Here is a 24,260-nt window from a genome sequence, read left to right as displayed (position 1 = left end):
ATACACTGACTGGGGTCATGGTGTCTTCAACACAGTGAGCAGGTGTTGGAGAGGACATGCAGGAACTGCCCTCCCTGTGTGCGATATCTACCTCTACTTTCCATGCACCTTACACACACACTCACACCTCTTGTTGGCCTAAGATGTCTGTGTGGGTACTGATTTAGTGACATCTGGTTTACACCAGTAAGGCTGAGCTCTGAGAGTTTCTGAGAGCCTGTCACGGCTGATGAATTGCAGGCTTTGGTTTGGGTGGAGTGGAGTGGTGTTGGAGGTGTGGAGGCAGGGTGAGAGAGGGAGGTTTTAGCAGAGACAGGAAAAAAGCCTTGGCAAAGGATGAAAACAGTGGGATTTTCTTGGGGGCGTAAATGTAAATCAACCTGGTGCATTATGACTGTGAGAGTGAGAATACAAGAAAATAGAAAAATAGAGTGGATGCGGGAATGTCCATGGACTCTCATGGCTGACATGGTACAGTCCCCCTAAGACAGGTGCAGGGATGAAGAGAGAGCTGTAATGTACCACTCCCTGACAAAGACCCAGGGGGGAACCATTCTAAACATCCCCCATTTAAGAGCTGGATAAAGGGTTTTAAAAAGAATGGGCATAAAAAATAACAACTTGTAGTAGTGATGTTGTTTTATATTGAAGTTATTTAAACCTACGGGAAGCAGTATTCTTGCCAACATCTGTCATGTTATTGAGGAGGATTGAGAAATGAAAAGGCTTACCCAGAGCCCACAAATCAAATCAGCCTATATAATTTATTTATCCAGTTCATATCATTTCTCAGGAAGCTAAATTGTATGTTCTTGTATTTTCTGAGTTTTCATCTGCAATATGTTTCTTTCGAGCCATCCCAACTCGAATCTTAAAATATTTCTGGTCTACTTTGTCCATTGCGTAATGCGGTAGCAAAATAAGTGTGTGTTTTACACCGTACTTGTGAATATGGTTATTTAGCTAGTGGACGCCAAATTAAACATCTGGCGTTAGGACCCCGTGGTTGCGCGCAGGGACATTACCCGCTGCACTGTCTGCACTGTCCGGATGGGCACACTAAACACTCGTTACAATAAATCGTCTCGTAACCTGAAGTTGAAGGAGTCCCCCGGTCTGAAAGTGACGACCACAACATCAATTTGAAGAAGGGGGAGCACGTGGTTAAGTAAGTCTTATAAATATCCCTCTACAACCGGCCGCATGCTGTTGTGCCACTGGCAACATCAGCTCTGTGGACCGATTTCCAGCAAGAAGGGATGGAGGAACGCGTCAACGGTTTACCATTGTATTAAAAGGAATTATTATCTTTATACTTCAACGTACTTGCCATACTTTTGATTTAAATAATCCCGCACTTTCTCCATTTATATTGACCCAACACATGCGTTATAACAACTTTAATAGGTTATATCTCCTCGAGACGACACCTTGCGAGTACCAGGACGGGTGGATTTTTGCACTGTTGAATGTTCTTCTGTCAAGAACCGCGATGCAACTGCTCAGCGAAGCCCATCTTGATCTTGAGATAGAGAAATCAAAGACGGACTTGTGCTGAGCGCGTTACTGGCCACCGTTGGAAAGCTCGCAGCGCTCTGATGCGGTGGAGGTGTGCGCTAACCCACAGGCTACACGTCTGTTCTGTACAGCTGGAGATAGCGAGCTAGCTGGTTGTAGTTTGTTTTACTTCAAGGTTTTTGTATTGAACTTTGGTTGCCATTTAATGGCCACAATTCGGTCTTTTTGTTTGGACAATTGTAACTTTACACGCGTTTAGTATGTGTTTATTGTGAAGTGATTGGTAATATACATAGTCTACTGCTGCTGTCTGCTCCCCGCTGCCCGTATAACGGATTTTACAGATTATTTCCCTTCCATGGTTGTTAAATGGATGTCCAGGTACAATTTGAAATACTGTGCTGAAACTGGGATCACAAAACGACCACGTTTCCCAATATTTAGGCTACAAGTAGTTAAGTGTGTAGGCCTATATTTAGTTGTAAAAGAAATCCAATATTTTGGCTTTTTTTTCATGTTTATATTGCCTTTTACTGTTATATCTAAATTCCCTTTCCAAGGCCGCTTTATAATTTTTTTGTCAATATTTCAAGACGCTGCTGTAGTCTACTTTTAGAGTTCACAATGAACTACTGCGTTTTAAGTCTTCTCCTGACCTTGGATTTAGCCACTGTGGCCGTCAGTTTGTCTACATGCAGTACGCTGGACATGGATCAGTTTATGAAAAAGCGCATAGAAGCCATCCGGGGACAGATACTGAGCAAGCTGAAGCTCACGAGCCCCCCGGAGACATACCCCAAGCCAGAGGAGGTGTCGCGGGATATCATCGCCATCTATAACAGCACGAGGGACCTGTTGCAGGAGAAAGCCAACGAACGGGCAGCAACGTGTGAGCGCCAACGAAGCGAGGAGGAGTACTATGCAAAAGAGGTTCACAAAATCGACATGCAACCCCCCTACCCCTCTGAGAGTAAGTGTGTGTGTGTGTGTGTGTGTGTGTGTGTGTGTGTGTGTGTGTTTGTGTGCGCGCCTGAATACGTGCCAGAGCGCCTGCGCACATGTGTAATGTTATGGTTAAAGGCATAATTTAAAAGGTCCAATAACAGGGAATTACCCACTGGGCACAGAAGTCAGTTCAATGTATAGTTTTGATCTACATTTGGTTGAGTTGTCAACTAAAGTGAAATCAACAAAACATGTCACCATGTCATTGGATTTAGGTTAAAAGTTGGATGACTGCAGTTTTCCACTGTGAGTTTTGGGGTTGAAATGACGTGGAGACGTTTTTGCCCAGTGGGTAGTATTATTATCTGCAAAGTATTCAAAGATCGCCATCCCTTTATGTATGTCATCATGTGTGTTTGTGGAAACTATTATAAACTATTCCTGGCACTGTTGCATCCAGGCAGGTAAAACAACGATAATGCGGGCCTGTGCTGCTAGAGCGGTCATCGAAAGAAGTTGCCTGACATGAACTTCTCGTGAGATCGATTTCCTTCTAGGCTGACTCCCGGCACCGGCTTGACAATGTGTTATTGCATAGTTATGAGGTAGTAGAAACAGACTACAATGAAACACTGATCCAAGACTTACACTCTAAAGAAGGAGTACCTTGTATTGCGTATGTGAGTACATTTGTAACTTAACACGAAAGTTTTCCCAAATTTTATGTTAATTCAGCGTGTCCTTGCCTGAGTCTCTCCAGTCTGGAGCTGCTGTGTAGATAGGGACAGGGTGAGCACCAATGGCAAATGACTCATTAACACATAGAGAGGCCTATGAGTATTTATATCACATTGACAGAGTGGATTATATCAGTGACAACCTCTTATTCTCAGTGGACGCCTCTGAAGTCCTGTTTTCTCTGACTGCTATAAAGCATCAAGAGGAGGGCAATCTAATATATTGTCAGAACAGTTTTGAGATATCAAGTTTTATTCCTTTCGTCTCCGGGGGCAGGGGGTGATATTGAGAGAATGGTGTGTGTGTGTTTTGTGTGACCTACACTCCCAAATTGGATTGGATTAATAGGGGTCTGGGACTGCTAAACCTGGCCTCCCAGAGTCACTACAATTACCTAATTTAAAGTTGCTTTTACCCCCCCCAATGCTTGCAAGTAATTAACCACTGTGTTAATAACTACATTTTTACATAGTCCTTCATATTTTCAAAGTTATGGTTGTCTAAACACAATAATACTATTGAACACTGCTATTGTGCCATTAATTAGGAGATATTTTATATGCCCCCAAAGTATATTTTGCATTAAATATTATCCTTGGCCCTGCCCGTTGTATAAATACCCTAAATATGAAGAGATCAGGCAATGTGCCAAGGGCAGTCAGGAAGGCATGTTTAGGGTATTAATAATCCTGAGTCAACATCCAGAGAAAAAAAACTGATTATTTTTTAATTTATCCTTTTTGATTTTCACTTCTGACACTGCTCCACTCTAGCTCCTGGGAAGAAAGATGACAAAGAGAGAGACGAGGGAGAGGGAGTCAAACCACCAGTTGTTAGTCCCATAGTGCACAGCCAAAGACGATACAGGTGGCTCTTTTTTTAACAGTTGACAGTGTGTGTGTGTGTGTGTGTGTGTGTGTGTGTGTGTGTGTGTGTGTGTGTGTGTGTGTGTGTGTGTGTGTGTGTGTGTGTGTGTGTGTGTGTGTGTGTGTGTGTGTAATCCAGTGTCAACGTGTGAATGTCTTTGCCAGCTAGTAATGCACACAAACGCACAAGGGTATCAACCTTATTTGGTAGGGCGCCAGGAAGTCCTCAGAGGCAGCACTGCGGGGCACCACGGCACTGTAACTCCCACTAAAAGGGGGAGAGGATGGGCTGTGGAGGGGAGGAGTCGGCCGGATCAGGGGGGAGATGGCTGGGGTTTGGGGAGGGCATAGTGGGGGCAGAGAGAGAAGCCTGGCAGGGCCCACAGTGCACTATTTAAACCAGCAAGCAGGCATTGTACATATAATACTGAATGCTGCCCTGGGCTCTGCTCTGCCACTTGCTCCATGGAAAATTCCAGCTGGAGACCCACTGATGCTGGGCTGTGGAGTGGTTGGTAGAAAGAGAACCTATCCTTCCCCCATCCCAATCTCGTCCTCTCTTTTTCTCATCTCCCCACTCATTTTTGCCCCTCATTGATACTCATTAGCCCCCAATTAAACTCTTCCCAATGTTTGCCTTCTCTCACCCCCCCCCCCCCCCTTTCCCAATCTCGTATGTGTGTGTGCGTGCTGCATGCATTGCCTGCATGTGTGCTTGCTGCGTGTTTTTCAACCTTGTCACCTAGGCTATGTCATGGGACAGTCTCTCATGATGCTGCATTAGTCTCGTTCATAATGGACTGTACATTGGCCTGTTAGCATGCCCTCATTGCCCTATACATAAATGCTTGTTTAGCATAGCCCTGCTTACTCTCTAAGTTATTGTATGTCTCCAGTGTGTTATAGCTCTCCTGTGGACTAGAGGCTTCCAGGAACACAGTGACCCTAGTGTGTGTGTGTGTGTGTGTGTGTGTGTGTGTGTGTGTGTGTGTGTGTGTGTGTGTGTGTGTGTGTGTGTGTGTGTGTGTGTGTGTGTGTGTGTGTGTGTGTGTGTGTGTGTGTGTGTGTGTGTGTGTGTGTGTGTCTGTTGGGGGATAGTTTTGCCATTCCCTTTACTGTGGCACATGGTTTGTGTATTACACTAAGCTGTCTTTATGATTTGTGTATGTATGTTTAAACTATATGTGTTGCTTGCTTTTATAAAATGGGATTTAGATGATGTCATGTACACAGCATCTTTTATTTCAGCTCATGAAACATGGGATCAACACTTTACATGTTGTATTTATATTTTTGTTCAATATAGAAGTGCAATCGTCGTTCAGAGCAGCCTACTCCTCCCATGATTTTAGTCATATCACTGGGAGTGTTTGTATTAAACTATAGCATTTGATTTACATTCATGTTAACTTTGGAAATGTACATTGTAGAATAGAAGCGTACATTGTACGTAGTGTAGTGCAATTTACGACACTATCTAAACTACACTCAATGCATTAGACATTGATATATTCTACTCACAGCAAATAACTTGACTTATTTCCAATTTATGAGACGTTGTTGGGCAAACATTTCAGTGTTTTAAGAGAAGTCAGCTGTTAAGGAGCTAACACAGTCTGTGGAAAGTATCTACCTGTTGTACCAATGTAAATAGAGACCGCATGTTGATTCTGCCTTTATCTAGTAGTGACGATTCAATGGAGCACTAATTACCTAGCCTTTCGATAACACATGACACTTCGAACAGGTTCTGAACATTAAACTTTACATGGTTAAAATAAAATGCATTATGGCAAGTTTGAATCACTTTAGAAAAGCCCAGTGTGTTTGTGTCAAGTGTTTGAGTTACAGAATTACTTCTAATCAGCTTTTTAAACTGTCTGCAGGAAGGATGTGTCACTTGTATTGGGAAGCAGAGAGTGTCAGACTTACATAGGACTTAAAGACAAATGCACATTTATGAATAGCACTGCCTGTATTAAGATTTAATGGTGTGTATTGTGTGCATGCATGTGTGTGTGTCCGCCCGTGTTAGTGTTACATGTGTGCTTGTGTGCATTCAAGCATGTACAATACCAGTCAAAAGTTTGGACACACCTACTCATTCAAAGGTTTTTCTTTATTTGTATCTTCTTTATACCACCCCTACCTTATCACAACACAACTGATTGGCTCAAACACATTAAGAAGGAAATAAATTCCATAAATTAACTTTTAACAAGGCACACCTGTTAATTGAAATACATTCCAGGTGACTATCTCATGAATCTGGTTGAGAGAATGCCAAGAGTGTGTAAAGCTGTCATAACACTTGTTTGTTTACTACATGAATCCATATGTGTTATTTCATAGTTTTGATGTCTTCACTACTATTCTACAATGTAGAAAATTGTACAAATAAAGAATGAGTAGGTGTGTCCAAACTTTTTACTGGTACTGTATGTGCTTGTGTTCTTGTCTGTGTGCCTGTCTAGTATGCTAACGGTCCAATGTAGCTGTTTTTATCTCAATATCAAATCATTTTTGGGTAACAATTAAGATTGGTTTCAATTAAAATGGTCAAAAATAAACAAAAATAGCTTCTCAGCAAAGAGCAATTTCTCAAGCAAGATTTTCTCTAGGACTGTCTGGGAGTGGTCTGAGTGGGGAGGGTGGAAAACGAGCTGTTATTGACAGAGAGGTTTGGAACTCTCTTTCTTATTGGTCTATTAACTAATTTAACGCCTGGTGATGTCACCAGGCAGGTCAAAACTCCATCCCACCAAAACAGGCAGAAATTTCAGGCAGTTTTTTGAACAGCTCTTACACTAAAAGAGCGTTGTCATCATTTGCACTTTTTCACAGTATTATTCCCTCATAGTGCAGAAATATGAAATACAGGCAAATCTAGTTTTTGACTGCATTGGGCCTTTTCTATAATATCAGCATCTTTGTTAGTTTCTGTTTGACTGCTGGTGTTTGTGTGTTCGGATGTGTTAGCTCAGTATGTTGAAAGCCTTGTGTGTGTTGAGCCTGGTGTGGCTCGATGTGTGTGATGGATTGTGTTTAGTTAGTTTAAGTGAACATTCTTGCCTATCTCCCCTGAACTTCGGTAAATACCATGGTCTTGTGGCGCGTGTGTCCGCATGTGCGTTCGTGCGTGTGTTGCTGCTTCGTGAGGAGAGGGCTGTACAAACAACAGCCAAACAGATGGAGACAAACACACTGTGGAGAGCGGGCCCGTTTGAACTATTTGTGGGCGAGACGAAGCCTCGCGCTCACGCTGTGTTTGCCACTATTATTAGCTGCATCTGACTTTCACCAAGCTGTTTCAAGGGAGAGTGATTTTCTTGGGTTTGGTGCCACTGTACCTCAAGCAATTGCACATCAGTCTTGAAGGGATATTGTCTGAAAGCAACTCCCATAGTCAAAGTGTTTCCCCAGTATCCCTGTTTCAGGTATATGGCTGTGATACGTAATCCTGTCTTTCTTTATACTGGTGGCTATGTTGTTGCTGTGTCACGGAGCTGAGTTCTATCATAATGAAACTGTGTTGGATATGGAATCATAATGCCACGTAGCCTTGGTGTTGTGTAGTTCTTTGACTGGGGTATCTGCAGTAGGTCTTTGTCAGTGTCCGTTTCTCTGCCGTTGTGCACCCTGTTGATGTCTCACTGGTGTTCTTCGAGAGGCAGAGAGAGAGGGAGAGGGAGAGACAGAGAGCCAGGAGGTATCAGCAGCAGCAGCACTGTGGGATTGTTGTTGAGAATGGGGCTCGATCCTCCGCTAGACTTACGCAAGACCTGGACGCTGCTGCCATTTGAACTGGAGGACAACCGTGGCCAAGCAGCATTGCATAACCGAGGGAAAGATTTAAAAAATATACCGTGGCAAGAGAGAGAAAGAGTAAGCAAAAGAATAACAGCTGTTTCTCCGACAACTTTTCGCGTTGTTTACAACAATGGGGCAGGTTCCCGTGTAAGGTGATACTCTAACATGAGAGTAGTAGGAGGGAGTGAGAGCTAGTTCTGCTGTTAGTGGAGGGCAGTTTAGTGAATGTGTCCTGCAGAGAGGCACGTTTTATGGGACTGTTGAATGTGTGATTGCGGTTTGTAATGTTACGCAATCGCCGAGCAGAGGATAGTGTATTGCTGTGTGTGTCATAGTGTTCCGAAGGTTTATGTATTCAGCGATTAATGAGGTGAGGTATTCTCCCACTGAGTTTGGACCAGGCCACTGCTACCCAGCATGCATGCACACCCTCGCTCTCTTGCTCGCCCTCTCTTGCTCGCCCTCTCTCGCTCTCTTTTGCTCTCTCTCGCTCTCTCTCTCTCATACACACACATTTAAACACAAACACAAACATACACACACCGCCATGAGGTATCTCTCTCCTTCCCCCTTTCTCTATATATCTCTCTTACACTATCTCTCCTCGTCTTTCTCCATCGCTGCTCTGTTATGCTGCTACCTAGTTTGCTTGTTTTCTGGTTGCCATACAGCAACAGTGGAGAGGGACCATGTGTCTGACTGGTGGCTGAAGCCCAAAAGCCCCTCTCATCTGAGTCTCTCTCTTTCTCTCTCTCTCTCTCTCTCTCTCTCTCTCTCTCTGTGTGTTTCTGTGTATGTGTTTATATACATTTCTGTGTGAGTGTGTTGGTCTGTTGCTGGGATAGAGGCCTTTGGAGACTGACAGGCCTTCGTGGAAGGGGCTTCAAAGCACCGGGTATTTTTAGTTCCCAGGGATTATGTGCAGAGTTGTTTTCAATTTGCTATTGGCAGGTGAGTGGCTGGGCGGAGGCGTCTGCAGGGAACGAGACAGGCGGGAGCTCTCTTCCGTCTCACATTCCCTCTCTCTCTCTCACTTTCTGTCGTCTTTTTCCCCTTTACTCTCACTCTCCCCCCACTCTTTCCTCTGTGATCTCCTGTTTGTCTGTCCCTGTTTCCTTCTCGACTTCTCTCTTTATCGCTGTCTCGTTGTTCTCCTATTCCATCTGTCAAGTTTGACTTTCTCAGCCAGTCGACTTTACCTCTCCTCTCTCCTTTCCTCTCCTCTCCTTTCCTCGACCTCTTCGTTACCTTTTCTTGACAAATATTTCTCTCCTTTGTCATTGCTCATGCCTTTTTTTTCATCCTCAGATGGTCGTCTTGATTCCACACAGGATCTGTCTCTCCCCCTCTCCCGCTCACCTTTGCATTCCTCCCTTCTATCTTCTCTCTCCTCTCCACGTCTCCTCATCTCAAATAACATTTTATTTGTCACATGCTTCGTAAAACAACAGGTGTAGACTAACAGTGAAATGGTTACTTACGGGCCCTTCCCAACAATTCAGAGAGAAAAATATAGAAGAAATAATAAGACAAGGAATAAATACACAATGAGTAACAACAACTTGGCTATATACACGGGGTACCAGTACCGAGTTGATGTGCGGGGGTACAAGGTAATTGCGGTAGATACAGTGCATTCGGAAAGTATTTAGACCACTTCCGTTTTTCCACATTTCGTTACGTTACAGCCTTATTCTAAAATGGATTAAATAAAACATTTTCCTCATCAATCTATACACGATAGCCCATAATGACAAAGCAAAGACAGGTTTTTAGATAATGTTTTAACCAAGCCATGAGGTCTAAGGAATTGTCCGTAGAGCTCCAAGACAGGATTGTGTCGAGGCACAGATCTGGGGAAGGGTACCAAAAAATGTCTGCAGCATTGAAGGTCCCCAAGAACAAAGTCGCCTCCATCATTCTTAAATGGAAGAAGTTTGGAACCACCAAGACTCCACCACCACCAAGACTTTCAACTGGATAACGACAGGAGTGGCTTCGAGACAAGTCGCTGAATGTCCTTGAGTGGCGCAGCCAGAGCCTGGACTTGAACCTGATCGAACATCTCTGGGGAGACCTAAAAATAGCAGTTCAGCGGCGCTCCCCATCCAACCTGACACAGCTTGAGAGGATCTGCAGAGAAGAATAGGAGAAACTCCCCAAATACAGGTGTGCCATGCTTGTAGCATCATACCCAAGAAGAGTCAAGGCTGTAATTGCTGTCAAAGGTGCTTCAACAAAGTATTGAGTAAAGGGTCTGAATACTTATGTAAATGTGATATTTCAGTTTTTTCTTTGTAATACATTTTGGGTATTGTGTGTGGATTGATGAGGGGGAAAAAACTATTTAATCCGTTTTAGAATAAGGCTGTAACGGAACAACATTTTCAAAAAGTCAAGTGGTCTGAATAGTTCCTGAATGAACTGTATGTACATATAGGTAGGGGTAAAATGACTAGGCAACAGGATAGATAATAAACAGCAGCAGCGTATTTGATGAGTCAAAAGAGTTTGTGCAAGAGGGTCAAATGCAGATACTGCAAATGCAGATATTCTACGCGGACTTTTTTTTACAAAAAAAAGTGGGAAAATGTAGGCGGACACAAAGAAATGTTGAAGCACAATGTTAAATATTTAAGGCAAATAGATAAAAAAAATTAGGTCGCACAGAAAAAATGTTTGGGCACATATGTGAGTAAATGGTCGCACTGTAAAGTCCTGAGATAGTCTGGGTAGCTATTTGGTTAACTATTTAGTAGTCTTATGGCTACTCCTGGTAGAAGCTGTTCAGTGTCCTGTTGGTTCCCGACTTGGTGCATCGGTACCACTTGCCGGTCCAGTGTGTGTGAGAGAGAACAGACTGTCCATCCATAGAGTAAGCCTGGGGAATCTGAGAGCATGTCTTACAGAAGTGAGAAATGCTCCAAAGTAGGTCAAATAATTTTCCCTTCGGTCTGTCCCGGTATCTCGGCCCTGCAAACCAATATTTGGTCTCAATTTCCATTTTCAAATGGTGAAAATGACTCTGAGGTAGCAAACAGTTGCATCCAGTAATTTTACAAAGTCATATATCAGACTTTTGGGAAATCTGAACAAACATTTTGATATTTTCCTGGTAATTCATGGCTTGTAGGACCATTCCAACAATAAAGAAAATGAATGTCTCCTCGTAAAATATATACCACTTAATGTCATATTTTATTAAAGCCACATGTTATGCCATAAAGGTCTCCAGGCAACTCAAATGTTTTAATATTACACAAAACACCCTGTAATATCCCCCTCTGTGTGTGTGTGTGTGTGTGTGTGTGTGTGTGTGTGTGTGTGTGTGTGTGTGTGTGTGTGTGTGTGTGTGTGTGCGTGTGCGTGTGCGTGTGTGTGTGAGACTGTGTTTGCATGCACCATGCCAATTTATCTGCAAAAACACTTGCAGGTGTTGTTATGAAATCCTAATAGCCTGTGATAGTATCACAGGTTTTTATTGAAACTGCAATTTTTAGCCTGGTCCCAGATCTGCTTGTGCTGTATAGCTAACTTTGGGTTGTTGTCATGCTAAATGTTTGGCATGACAGTGATCATTGGCAAGACAGCAAACACAGATCTGGGACCAGGCAAGTTTTCTCCAGAGCAGAACCTTGTGAGTTAGGTATTTAAACTTTTGTAGGCACTCTTCAGCTGTTTCTCAATGATTTTCACTCTTTATTATCAGGGAGTGAGGACAGGAAAAATCAAGTTGTCTTCAGTTAAGGAGACGAAAGAGCTTGTTGAATGAGATTTTAAAATAGTGTGTAGATCCTAAGTAAAAACTGTGCAGACATTTTTATTGGCTGACCTTTAGCAAAAGGAGTCAAAGTCAAGTGCTGCTGGAGCAGTGGGCTCAGCCGAAACCAGCACAGACCTAGTCCAAATTTAACAGTTCGGCCTTAAATAGTTTTTTCCTTTCTCGAAGGTCAAACGTTTGCCCACTTCAGGTGTTTCACTGACCTGTGCCAAGCACCATAAAGTCCCTTTCATGTAAAAAACCTCTCCTTAATGTCGCTCTCTAAAGTAGAAGTCAGACACAGCTTGACACATCACTATTTGACAAACAGTCTGCAATTAAGGGCAGTTTTAGTGTCATTACAGTATAAACTGAGAGAGTTTGGGCAACACACACACACCACGGTGTACTTTATAAAACCTGCATGTCTGGAGTGCATTAAAAGACAAAGATGATGCTGGCTGCAGTTCTGGAACTGCTCTGGGGACAGGAAGCAAGGGGGTGGAGCCAGGGTGCAGGAAGTGTGTGTAGGGTCAGTGGAGGTCAGTGACAGTGTGAGGAGTGAAGGACGCTGGGAGGGGTTCCATTGGTTGGCACAGGTCCCTGTGACTCTGCTGTTTAGATAACTGCACAGCAGACATTAAGCAGTTCACAGTCCTCCCGGCTCTGGAGCCGTGGGAAAGATGCATATTTAATGTAATTCCCCCAAGATAAACGCTAGTCAACATATTTTCTTTGCATTATTTGAGGTCTGACAACACTGCATCTTTTTTTGTTAATTTGACCAGTTGTCATTTTCTGCAACTAAATGATCTAAATTACAATATTTGGGGGGGGGGGGGGGGGGGATTTGGGAGAAATGTTGTCAGTAGTTTATAGAATAAAACAAAAATTGTATTTTTACCCAAACACATACCTATAAATAGTAAAACCAGAGAAACTGATAATTTTGCAGTGGTCTCTTAATTTTTTGCAGAGCTGTATATTGTGAGAGGGGGTGGACCCCCGCGAACCCTCTGCTGACGCCAGAGTTTGGGAACCACTACTCTATAGGACTCCACTTGTGAGGAGAGCATATTAATGCCCATGATTTTGGAATGAGATGTTCGGTGAGCAGGTATATACAGTGCCTTCGGAAAGTATTCAGACCCCTTGACTGCTTCCACATTTTATTAGTTTATAGCTTTATTCTAAAATGTATTGAATTGTTTTTTCCCCCTCATCAATCTACATACAATACCTCATAATGACAAAGCAAAAACGTTTTTTTAGAAGAAAAAATATATATAATATCACATTTACATAAGTATTCAGACCCTTTGCTCAGTACTTTGTTGAATCACCTTTGGCAGCAATTACAGTCTCGAGTCTTCTTGAGTATGACGCTACAAGCTTGGCACACCTGTATTTGGGAGTTTTTCCCCATTCTTCACTGCAGATATTCTCAAGCTTTGTCAGGTTGGATGGGGAGCTTTGCTGCACCACTATTTTCAGGTCTCTCCAGAGATGTTCTATCGGGGTCAAGTCCAGGCTCTGGCTGGGCGACTCAAGGACATTCAGAGACTTGTCCCGAAGCCACTCCTGCGATGTCTTGTCTGTGTGCTTAGGGTCGTTGTCCTGTTGGAAGGTGAACCTTCATCCCAGTCTGTGGTCCTGAGCACTCTGGAGCAGGTTTTCATCAAGGATCGCTCTGTACTTTGCGTCGGTATCTTTGCCTCAATCCGAGCTAGTCTCCCAGTCGTTGACACTGAAAAACACCCCCACAGCATGATGCCACCACCATCATGCTTCACCGTAGGAATGGTGACAGGTTTCCTCCAGACGTGACGCTTGGAATTCAGGACCAAGAGTTGAATCTTGATATAAACAAGAGTTGAATCTCCATATAAACTTGATTCTCATGGTCTGAGAGTCTATACGGTGCCTTTTGGCAAACTCCAAGTCGGCTGTCATGTGCCTTTTTTTTCTGAGGAGTGGTTTCCGTCTGGCCACTCTACCATAAAGGCCTAAATGGTGGAGTGCTACAGATATGGTTGTCCTTCTGGAAGGTTCTCCCATCTCCGCAGAGGAACTCTAGAGCTCTGTCAGAGTGGCCATCGGGTTCTTTGTCACCTCCCTGACCAAGGTCCTTCTCCCCTGATTGCTCAGTTTGGCCAGGTGGCCAGCTCTAGGAAGAGTCTTGGTGGTTCCAAACTTCATCCATTTAAGAATGATGGAGGCCACTGTGTTTTTGGGACCTTCAATGCTGCAGACATTTTTTGGTACCCTTCCCCAGATCTGTGCCTCGACGCAATCCTGTCTCGGAGCTCTACGGACAATTCCTTCGACAGACAATTCCTGTTTTCTCTTTGTCATTATGGGCTATTGTGTGTAGATTGCTGATTATTATATATTTTAGAATCCATTTTAGAATAAGGCTAAAACGTAACAAAATGAGGGAAAAGTCAAGGGGTCTGAATACTTTCCGAATGCACTGTATGTTTCCAAAGGTTGTTATGAATAAATGTTATAAGCTGATGTTTGAAGTATCCCAGGACAGGGTTCTTCCTCCCCGCACAGGAAGAAATTCATGGTGTATTATTATGAAACAGTGTGATCCCTGAAAGATAAGCCCAGCTTTTTTTCCTCCTTCAGTTTCTTGTATGTGACTTGCCACATAACTGACTTGCCTGATTGAAATATGTGATAAGAAATAAAACTATGTGCTTGTTGTTTATTTTTGAAAAGTCCATGACAATCATTGCTTGGCTTCTGAATATACATGGGGGCAGTATAGTATTTTTCTCCCAGCAGCACATGCCTAACTATTTTGTCATTGGCCTGTAATGTCATGGAAGTGATGAGTAATGAAGGGAACGATGAGAGGGATCAGGGGGGCTGTTTATTCGCTGTGTGTGACAGCTCTCATGTGACATCAGGCTCCCCTCTGGGAGGAAAGGGGGAAGAAAGGAGGCCTTGGTCTGGTTAAGGAAAGTAAAGTGCAGCCCCTCTAACCAACCCCCTCCCAAGGAGCCTGCGCTTGGTGTGTTCCGTTCCATGTGTGACATCACCACTGCCTCGTCGCGTCTCAATTCCCTGAATGAGCCCGGGTGCAGTGCGCACAGACAGACCACAGCGGCGCCAGTTGTGGTGGATCATTTTTGGTGTCATGTTCGTATAAATCAGTGTTACCGTGGTCAGACTGACTCTCTCTTACTCTCTCTGCCACTGAACCTCATGTCAACCAGCTTATTGAGTCACCCAGAATTCCCCAGTTGACTTGAGGATGTATTACTGTATTGTGTGTGTCTGCTTGACTGTTTATGTTTTGTTGAGTGAAAGGACCTATTGTGCAGTAGTTGTGTGTGAGAGAGCATTCCATGTGTACATAACGGATATACAGTATCTTTGTGTGTGCTTGCGTGTGTTTGGTTTAGTTTATTACAATCCCCAGTAGCTACTGTACATGCAGCAGCTACTATTCCTGGGGTCCACATAAAACGTACAAATACATAACGAAGTACAGAACAGTTATAGACAAGATACATTAAATTATACCTTTTTTTTTATTAAATAAGAGTTATATAGGAAAGACAGGTGGAGACCAAAAAAATACTATTTTACACACAATTCATATATACATATTCATATTCTTAAATACAGTACAGTTAAATTACATCTTTAGAAAGAGGAGGCGCTGTGATGCACAATGTATTTTTAAAGCTAAACTTGCGTTTTGCTTAAGTAACATCTGGTGGAAGAGCATTCCACGATGACATGGCTCTATACATAACTGAGCAATGCATTAAATCTGTTTTTGGTTTGGGTACCATGAAGAAACACGTTGTGGCGTGTCTGGTGGGGGTATGTATGTCTGTTTGAAGTGTATGCAAATAGATTGTATGTGTGCGAATGGATATCCAGACCTGTACATTAGGTGAGTGTGTGTTCATTGTGGTTAGTCCAGCTGCACTATTTCCTGTGCCCTCGGTCAATGCGGCCAGTGTTGTGTTAAGCACAGCGGCCTCATTCATGAGGCAGCGCTGCTGTGAAGAAGTTACACACCGCCTTAAGCTGGCCCATTGGGACTTGGAAGTGTGACTTTCTCTGTTGACGGATGGGAAGGAAGCGAGCAAGAGCGTAGTTAGTCTTGGCTCATCTGACTCTCTGGTCACACAGAGAAGGGTTAGTGTTGGCGCGCCCAGACCATTGGTCACTGGCGCAACACACAGAGAGAGAGAAGAAAGATTGATAGACTGATAAAAAACTGCTCTGAAACATGACGCTGGGACGGGTATTTGGTAGGTGCCTGTGAGAGACCTGAGTGGGTATCTCACTAAGAAGGTCAAAGGTCACATTAGACACAGCCACCTCACCCATGGTCCCTCTGACACAAGAGCATTGTCACAGCTTTGTGTTTAACACGCATACAAACCACACACACACGCAAGCTATTATAATTCAACTAATTTATCTCAGTGTTGAGTAAAGTAAATTGTATTTTGTCTGTAGTTGTCCATTTAGGTCCGGCTCCAAGTACAACTGCTTAGCAGTTTCTCTCCTCTCTCTCCCTCCTGTCTTGATGGTCGTTGCGGTTGTATACTCTCTTTAAACAAACCATGGTGGCTGGCTAATCCTGGGCTTCTGCCTAACGTTGCAGCCATCAATTTAAGGCTCCGGGCCTCCTAATACACCGTGGTGTAGGGAACTGTCAAACACACACCACCGCACACATGGTTCCCAACATTACGTGTGTTGCATTACTTTCTGCCCCCAAGCACGGCTGTCAGGCGCACCACTACACACAGTGTTGTCAATGTTAAGTGTGTCACCCGGTTCCACTGTGTAAGCTTCTGTCAAACACACGCTTCCACCACACATGGTTTTGAGTTGTGTGTGAGTGTTACAGTACTACTGTGCAGATCCCATATCAGATAGTTACACAGAGCTACACACATGTTCGGGAGTATTCTGTGAGTGTTACGATAGTACCGGGTTCCTATAGGAACCATATGAACTGCAGCATTACCCCCAAGTGACCCTCGCGAGAGACAGGGAGATGTGTGTGTCTTAACATTGCAAGAGAGCGAATGGCATCAATTCTAATCTGGTGTGTGAGCCATTTTGATAACTGCTGTGGTTTCTCATAAACTATGAGAATTCTTTGAAGTTGCAAAGATGAGAGGGAATGTCATTTTGCCTTTTTATGACCTCTCAACTGAACACAGTGAGTGAATTAACTGGGGAAGAGTAAAAGTAGGGAAGAATTTCCACACTGTCAGCCATTACATTTGGATTGATCTTGTCTTTACACACACACAAACACAATCGTCAGTCGTGTTGCTAAACTTCGCCCTCCTTCCTGTATTTCAGATGTCATCTCTCCCATGCACTACAACCCGTACTACAGACGGCTCACCTTCGACGTGACCTCCATGGAGAAGAATGCCTCTAACCTGGTCAAGGCTGAGCTACGCGTCTTCCGTCTCCAGAACACCAAGGCCCGTGTGTCTGAACAGAGGATTGAGCTGTACCAGGTAAACCTCCCTTCTGTCCTCATCTCTAACCAGGTTTCCATCCATCCAAACTTTTATTTTATTTTTTAAAATGTATTAGATTTTTTTTAACCCCCTTTTTCTCCCCAATTTCGATCTTGTCTTATCGCTGAAACTCCCCAACGTGCTCGGGAGGCAAATGTCCAGTCATGCGTCCTCTGAAACATGACCCGCCAAACCACACTTCTTAATACCCGCCCGCTTAACCTGGAAACCAGCTGCACCAATGTGTCAGAGGAAACACCGTTCAACTGACATCCGAAGTCAGCCTGCAGGCGCCCGGCCCGCCACAAGGAGTCGCTAGAGCGTGATGAGCCAAGTAAAGCCCCCCCCCGGCCAAACCCTCCCCTAACCCGGACGACGCTGTGCGCCGCCTTATGGGACTCCCGATCACGGCCGGTTGTGATACAGCCTGGGTTCGAACCTAAGTCTGTAGTGACGCCACTCCAACCTTTTTATGTGAGTGAAGTACTGTACATGTTGGATAAAAAATGTAAGACAAGGCTGATGGAAACAGAAAATTTTCTGTAAACTTACCAAATGTAGACTGAACAAAGTACACTAGACAAGTTGGCATCTTTTTGTGTCAGTATAATTAATTATGCGAGAAATGTCGGTGGAAATGCTTTTATTCACCAATATTGATATAATAACCATCATATTGAAGTAAACTTGGAGTGACACGATGACATGTTGTGTGGTACTCCCACTACGTCTTGTCCAGGAAAGCATGCAATTTATTAGGTTACAGATTAAATCAATTAAGAGGAACTTCACAGGTTGGTGTAAGTGCAATGTGATGAGCTTGATGCTCCTTTCCAATAAATACCGAGGGTCTTATTTTGGTGACGTGATCATCGATGCTTGGCGTTTGACAAATACAAATAATCTTGCTCTTTTGTCCATAATAATCTCATTTTGTAGGCTATAGGCCTAACCGCAGTGTATCTGCGAGCTGTTGGCTAGAGCGCATGTGTCAATACCAGAGTGGGCACACTCGCTATATAACGCAACATCTTTTGTGAGAAAACCATCAGTAGAGTTGAAAATGCATTGGAAACCCATTTAACTTTTTTATGCGGTACATGTGCACTATGTCATCACGCACAGCTTTTTATCCACAACAAGTCCATTTTATGGAAACACATCTCCGGTGGGAGAATGTGCATATTGTTTTTATGCGGATTTTAGAATATTTGCATGAAAATCTTTCGCCAATTGGATGAAAACCTAGTTGATGAACCACTCTGAGCTGGATCTAGTGTCATTTCCACTTAAGGACAAAACAGACCGTGCCAGCGAATTAAAAGCAGTGAGTGGCCATTTTATCACCTCTGACCACAGAACAACAGCTGTAATTTTCTGTTAATTTCCCGACGATTCTACATGTTCAATCGCCACCATTCATCGACACTCAGCAGGTGATTTACTGTGCACGGCTGATGGACATTATGGTGTGTATTTTCCTTTATTCTTTACTCAACCACTCCATACTATATACATACTGTGTCTCTATTAGCACATTTGACATAGCATGAATAACAATATGGTGGTATTCCACAAAGATACTATTTTTTGTTTTAATTCCCCAAGTTTTACCACTTCACACAAGTACGTAATGCTTACCACTAAATTACGTACATGCGTGCACTCACACACACATTATGAAGCTCAGCGTGGGCCTGTTAGAAATGTATGAATCAGTAGTGTCGGGAGCCGGGCGGCTCATGGATCAGTCCAGCGTTATTTGTGAGTCGAGAGAGGAGTGTGGAATGCAGAGCGGTGATTTAGACCCGGTGCTGAGTCTCCGAGGGCTGCGCTCCGGCCCAGCCAGCCCAGTGTCTACTACCTCCACACAGTGTAGGACCGTCGGCACCAGCCCTTTCCCAGGGCGTGGTAGTGTTTATGTCCAGCCAGGGTGAATGACAGGTGGCCTAAACACAGCTCAACATGAAGGATTTTCTCACGCGAACACAGGCGATTGAAAGCGTGTGAGGGAGGACGGATAGAGCCGGTACAACCAGGGAGAGTTTCTCCAAGGAGATCAACTGACAACCTTCAGTAATACATTCAAGTCGCGCTGTACATGAACTGGACACCCAAAACTTTACGCCGATGTGTGTAGTTCCACACACATTCAGATACAGAGTGGAATTGAGCCTATCATAATTATGTATTTTTCAGAGATACAGTGATACTATACATTAACTACTAGGAAGGTTTTCTCTTTGCCATGACTGTTGAGGAGTGATCGGGCCCTGAGATGGTTCACTCGCCAGGGCCTAGTGAAGACTAACCAGGGCCTAGAGGAAAGATAGCTAGGGCCTAGATATGTTGAAGTAAGTGACCATCCAGGTCGATGGGCCCCCCATGTCTGTCTCTCATCTCAAGGGTTTGTAAGCAATTGGCCACAGTCTCTGTAGGCTTACTTTTCAGAGATTTTGACTGGTCTCAACCTCCTTTTTCTCTCGCTCTGCCTCTCTCTCTCTCTCTGCCTCTCTCTCGCCTTTCCCCTACCTCTTCTCCCTCCCTCTCTCGCGTCTCTCGTCAGGCTTCCCTGTAGCAGCAGTAGATCTCAGTGGTGTAGCAGACAGTGGTGGAGTAGAGGAGCAGTGTTTTTCACATTAAGGAGAGCATGGCCAACATCAATACATGGTTATGAAGGACAGCAGAATAACAACGCTCTGTCCGGCATCTGTTTCCGGCCCAGCTCGGCTCCTCCTAGACCTGCTCAATCGATCAGGGAGAGAGCAGTCTGGGAGACTGGGGGGGACAGGGGGGACCACTACTAGACCCGAGTAACTGAGCCAGGAGCGACTTCTGGGACTTACCAGAATTTCCCTCCAGGTTGTTCTCATACATAGGACTTGTATTGTGCGCTTGACGTGTTTCCACAGATTTTAAGTCACAAGGACCTGGCTTCCCCGACGCAGCGCTACATCGACAGCAAGGTGGTACGCACGCGCATGGAGGGGGAGTGGCTGTCTTTTGACGTGACAGAGGCAGTCAGTGAATGGTTGCTTCACAGAGGTAGGACACAGAGGTTTTTTACCTCCTGTACTACAACTGAATCACTGATCAGACAGTACATGTTGCTGAAATCTCATTGGCCTGTTGTATATGAACAACCCTGTCTATATCTCCCCCAGACAGAAACAGTGGATTCAAGATCAGCTTGCACTGTCCGTGCTGCACGTTTGTGCCCTCAAACAACTACATCATCCCCAATAAGAGTGAGGAGCTGGAAACCCACTTTGCAGGTATGTATTGGACAGTATATGTGTGTTACTCTACAGGTATACAGATGCTATCTTAATTTGACCAGTTTCTCACAGCAGGAAAAGAATCCTGCAGCAACAGGAAATGTGAATTATTATGGACAGTTTTGAAGGGGTTGATACATTTTTCATTTGGGAAAATCAAGTCTGAAATGTTTAAGTGTCACAGAGAATTTTCCTGTGCAGCAGGAAATGCAAATTGTAGTGTATTCAAGGTTTTTTTTAAACTTCAAAAATGTGTCATTTCCACTTTAAAATGTCACACTTAAATGTCACACATTTCCCCTAACTTGATTTGACATTGTATGAACATGATGAATATTGATGATATGTATGTGTGTGATTGACAGGTATAGATGACAGCTTCCACCACAGCGGAGACCTGAAGGTGTATAGGAAGCGGCGCCACAGCGCCCAGGCTCCACACCTGCTCATGATGCTGCTGCCCTCCTACCGCCTGGAGTCCCAGCACAAGAGCCACCGCTCCAAACGAGCCCTGGACGCTGCCTTCTGCTCCAGGTACTGACCCATACTGATCCCTACTGATCCCACTGATTCTCACATGACCCCGACACCACTCTGCTGTCGGGAACTCAACACACACACAAGCATGTGCGCATACACACACACACACACCTAATAGATACTTTACATACCGAGTAAATAGTTACCTTCTCTGTCAGCAGTTCACCCTCTCAGTGACACACACACACTTCTCAATTGTTCTTATTGCAGAACTCTCTCTGCTCACAGCTATGCATGTATTCACTCTCTTACACACACACCCCCACACACAGACAAACACACACACACGTGTGGCTCCCACAGAACCGTATCCATCCCTCACTCCTAACTCTCTCGGTCTTCCTACACACAGAAACGTCCAGGATAACTGCTGCTTGCGGTCGCTCTACATCGACTTCAAGAAGGATCTGGGCTGGAGGTGGATCCACGAGCCCAAGGGTTACAACGCTAACTTCTGCGCCGGTGCCTGTCCCTATCTATGGAGCGCTGACACCCAGCATTCCAAGGTGAGAAGTCAAGGGTCAAAGGTTAAATAATCCACAGGATAATAATCCAAATAATCCACAGTTTAGAGCCAGCAGAGGTCAGAGTGGTAGTGTAGAGCAGTGGTGAGAGTAGCAGTGTGGCGTAGCGATCATTGTGGCAGCGTTGTGCAGTGGAGTTCTTCTGTAGATCGTCTCATTCCTATTTTTTTGTTTTTTTCATAGTTTCAAGCAGCACTGGTCAAAGACCATTGCCTTTGTCCACATCAAGCCTCATACTTGACCTCTGTGTGTGATTCTTCGCTTCAGGTGCTAGGTCTGTACAACACCATCAACCCGGAGGCGTCAGCTTCGCCCTGCTGTGTGTCTCAGGATCTTGAACCTCTCACCATCCTCTACTACATCGGCAAGACCCCCAAGATAGAGCAGCTCTCCAACATGATCGTCAAGTCCTGCAAGTGCAGCTAGGAACTGTTACAAGGCAACACACATGTGCATACACACACATTCAGTCATACATATTCATACACGCGTGCATATTCAGTCACACAAACACACACACAAACACACACACACACACACACACACACACACACACACACACACACACACACACACACACACACACACACACACACACACACACACGTACACACACATGTACACACACACACAAATACACATACTGTACATATACACATTCATCAACAAACACATACTATACATTCACACAGTCAGTCACACGATCACTGCACTATTGTAAAGACATATTTGATCTCCTACAAGCACAAGTGGAAAAGGTGCTGAGCAGATCTAGGTACAGAAAACATGTCTCCCGAAACAACCATGCACACACACACACACACACACACACACACACACACACACACACACACACACACACACACACACACACACACACACACACACACACACGCATGTGCACACACACACACACACACACACAGCTGTGGCTTTTGTACAGGCGTGCCTGTGTTTTTGTGTTTAGAAAGGCCCTGTTAACATGCCTCACATCACACACTTGTCACACAAAGACGCAAGAGTACGGCAAACACTGGAAAAAAAGTATACGTGTCTATATGTGAAATAATACGTCTGAGAAACAAAGACGACCGCCCCCCGGTTTCATCATTCAAAGCAAGCCATCTCCTTGATTTTGTTTGTCTCGTTTTGCATCCTTTTGAAACTATTGTAATTTTATATTTTGTTTTGATTTTTTGATAATTGTATTGCCTATTTAAAATCCAGTGTTTTATGGTTAGCACCCAACGCGTTTTCAACTCTCTCGAGAAGTGGTGGATGAATCCACTCCCCAATGTCAGTTTACTAATATGTTATAACATAGTCGTGTTATAATCGCATCCCATATGCTGTTTATATGTGCTGTAACAGCCACGTAAGACAGAAAGAGGCTCGGAGACTGTAAGGGGGAGACTGCGAGAGAGAGACAGAATGAAAGAAAATAAGCACACCTAGTATGCCTACCTTTTCAACAGAGACTCATCCTCACACAGGCATATTCATCAAAAAAGCACACACCCATCCCGAACCCTGCAGCAGGCAACATATTCAGACTGCTGGAATGAACAGTTCTGACATTTTGATTTTTAAAAAATGTAAAAGTCTCCCAAAGTACTGTTGAGCTCTGTTTACCTTGTGCATTGAATCTTGAATGCTTTAGGGAGCCCAACAGTGATTCCATCAACCACACAAGGTATGTCACCATAAACACACATTTAAGATTTCTGTGGATATGTTGGTTTGTTCTTATTGGAACAGGGTTGTCCTTGTCTATATGACGCAGTGGTATAGGAATGGGGAGGTATATTAGTTAGGGAGGTATAGTAGTGTTGTAGTGATAATTCGAGAGAAGGGGTACAATAGGTGAGAATGGACAGTAGATGTGACCTGGTTCAGAGATTCTCCATGAACCTTTGAGACCATTCCATTAGGTCTGAGATTACTTTAGGTCGGAGGTCAAAAGGTCATATTTGCATTTGTGCAGTAGTTGTTATGGACACCAGCGTTATATCTGCTCATTTGCATCTGAAAAGCTTCGTCTCGCCCGCCTCCCTCAAAGTGTAAAGCCATTATTCAGTCATAGGTTTTTGTCCTTTGTAGGAATAAAAATTGTTGGATACAAAGAATTGCACTGACGCTATTTTGATTCTGTTTTTTATTTTTTATTAGTCGTTACTTCCCCCTTATTAAATGAGGAGTTTTGATGATGTGACTTAGAGCAGGAAGTGTAGGTGACACCACCCCGCCCCTAACCCCACCCCCCTTTGGGCACCCGCGCCAGTGGACTTCCTGGAAAACCAGGAAGAGGAGCGAGGCACCAATCTTGTCATGATAGAGCTATTATTTTTCGTTGTTGTTGTTTATGATAATTATGTTTTTGTTGTTGTTGACCCACTATGATGTATTGTAACACATTATTGTTGTTGTACTCTAGTGGTAAATAAATTATTTAAATTACAAGGGAATAACACAATTCGCCTTTTCTTTTTTCTGTTAATCTGTGTTAAACGAAGCGTGATATTACAAACATTTGATCAAACATTGAGAGAGAAGTTTCAACAACAAAAAACACTCCCATTGAGCAAAACAATAACATTATGATTTTCTTATGTTGCATGAGTGTGCTGTCATTTCCATCTCCAACACAAGCACTGAATGCATCTCTCTCTATTTCTTACTGTGAAAAGCTATGGAGGTAAGCTAGAATGGCACGTTGTTAGTACTCCATGAATATACATTTACAGTATTTGCCAGAATTTAAT

The 24,260-nt window shown here is 43.8% G+C and overlaps 1 protein-coding gene across 1 annotated transcript; it reads left to right on the top strand.

The window, feature by feature from the left end:
- Positions 1-1,045: 1,045 nt before the first annotated feature.
- LOC129857808 (transforming growth factor beta-2 proprotein-like) lies at positions 1,046-23,951 on the top strand. The gene is made up of 7 exons (XM_055926402.1): positions 1,046-2,488; positions 16,990-17,153; positions 20,069-20,201; positions 20,321-20,431; positions 20,800-20,968; positions 21,327-21,480; positions 21,766-23,951. Exons 1-7 carry the CDS (start codon positions 2,143-2,145, stop codon positions 21,922-21,924), a joined length of 1,236 nt encoding a protein of 411 aa, XP_055782377.1. The 5' UTR covers positions 1,046-2,142; the 3' UTR covers positions 21,925-23,951.
- Positions 23,952-24,260: the final 309 nt, after the last annotated feature.

The sequence above is a fragment of the Salvelinus fontinalis genome, chromosome 6 (genome assembly GCF_029448725.1).
Source record: "Salvelinus fontinalis isolate EN_2023a chromosome 6, ASM2944872v1, whole genome shotgun sequence".
NCBI classification, from domain to species: domain Eukaryota; kingdom Metazoa; phylum Chordata; class Actinopteri; order Salmoniformes; family Salmonidae; genus Salvelinus; species Salvelinus fontinalis.
Note: the sequence above shows the minus strand (reverse complement) of the source record. Positions and strands in the feature narration are given on the sequence as shown.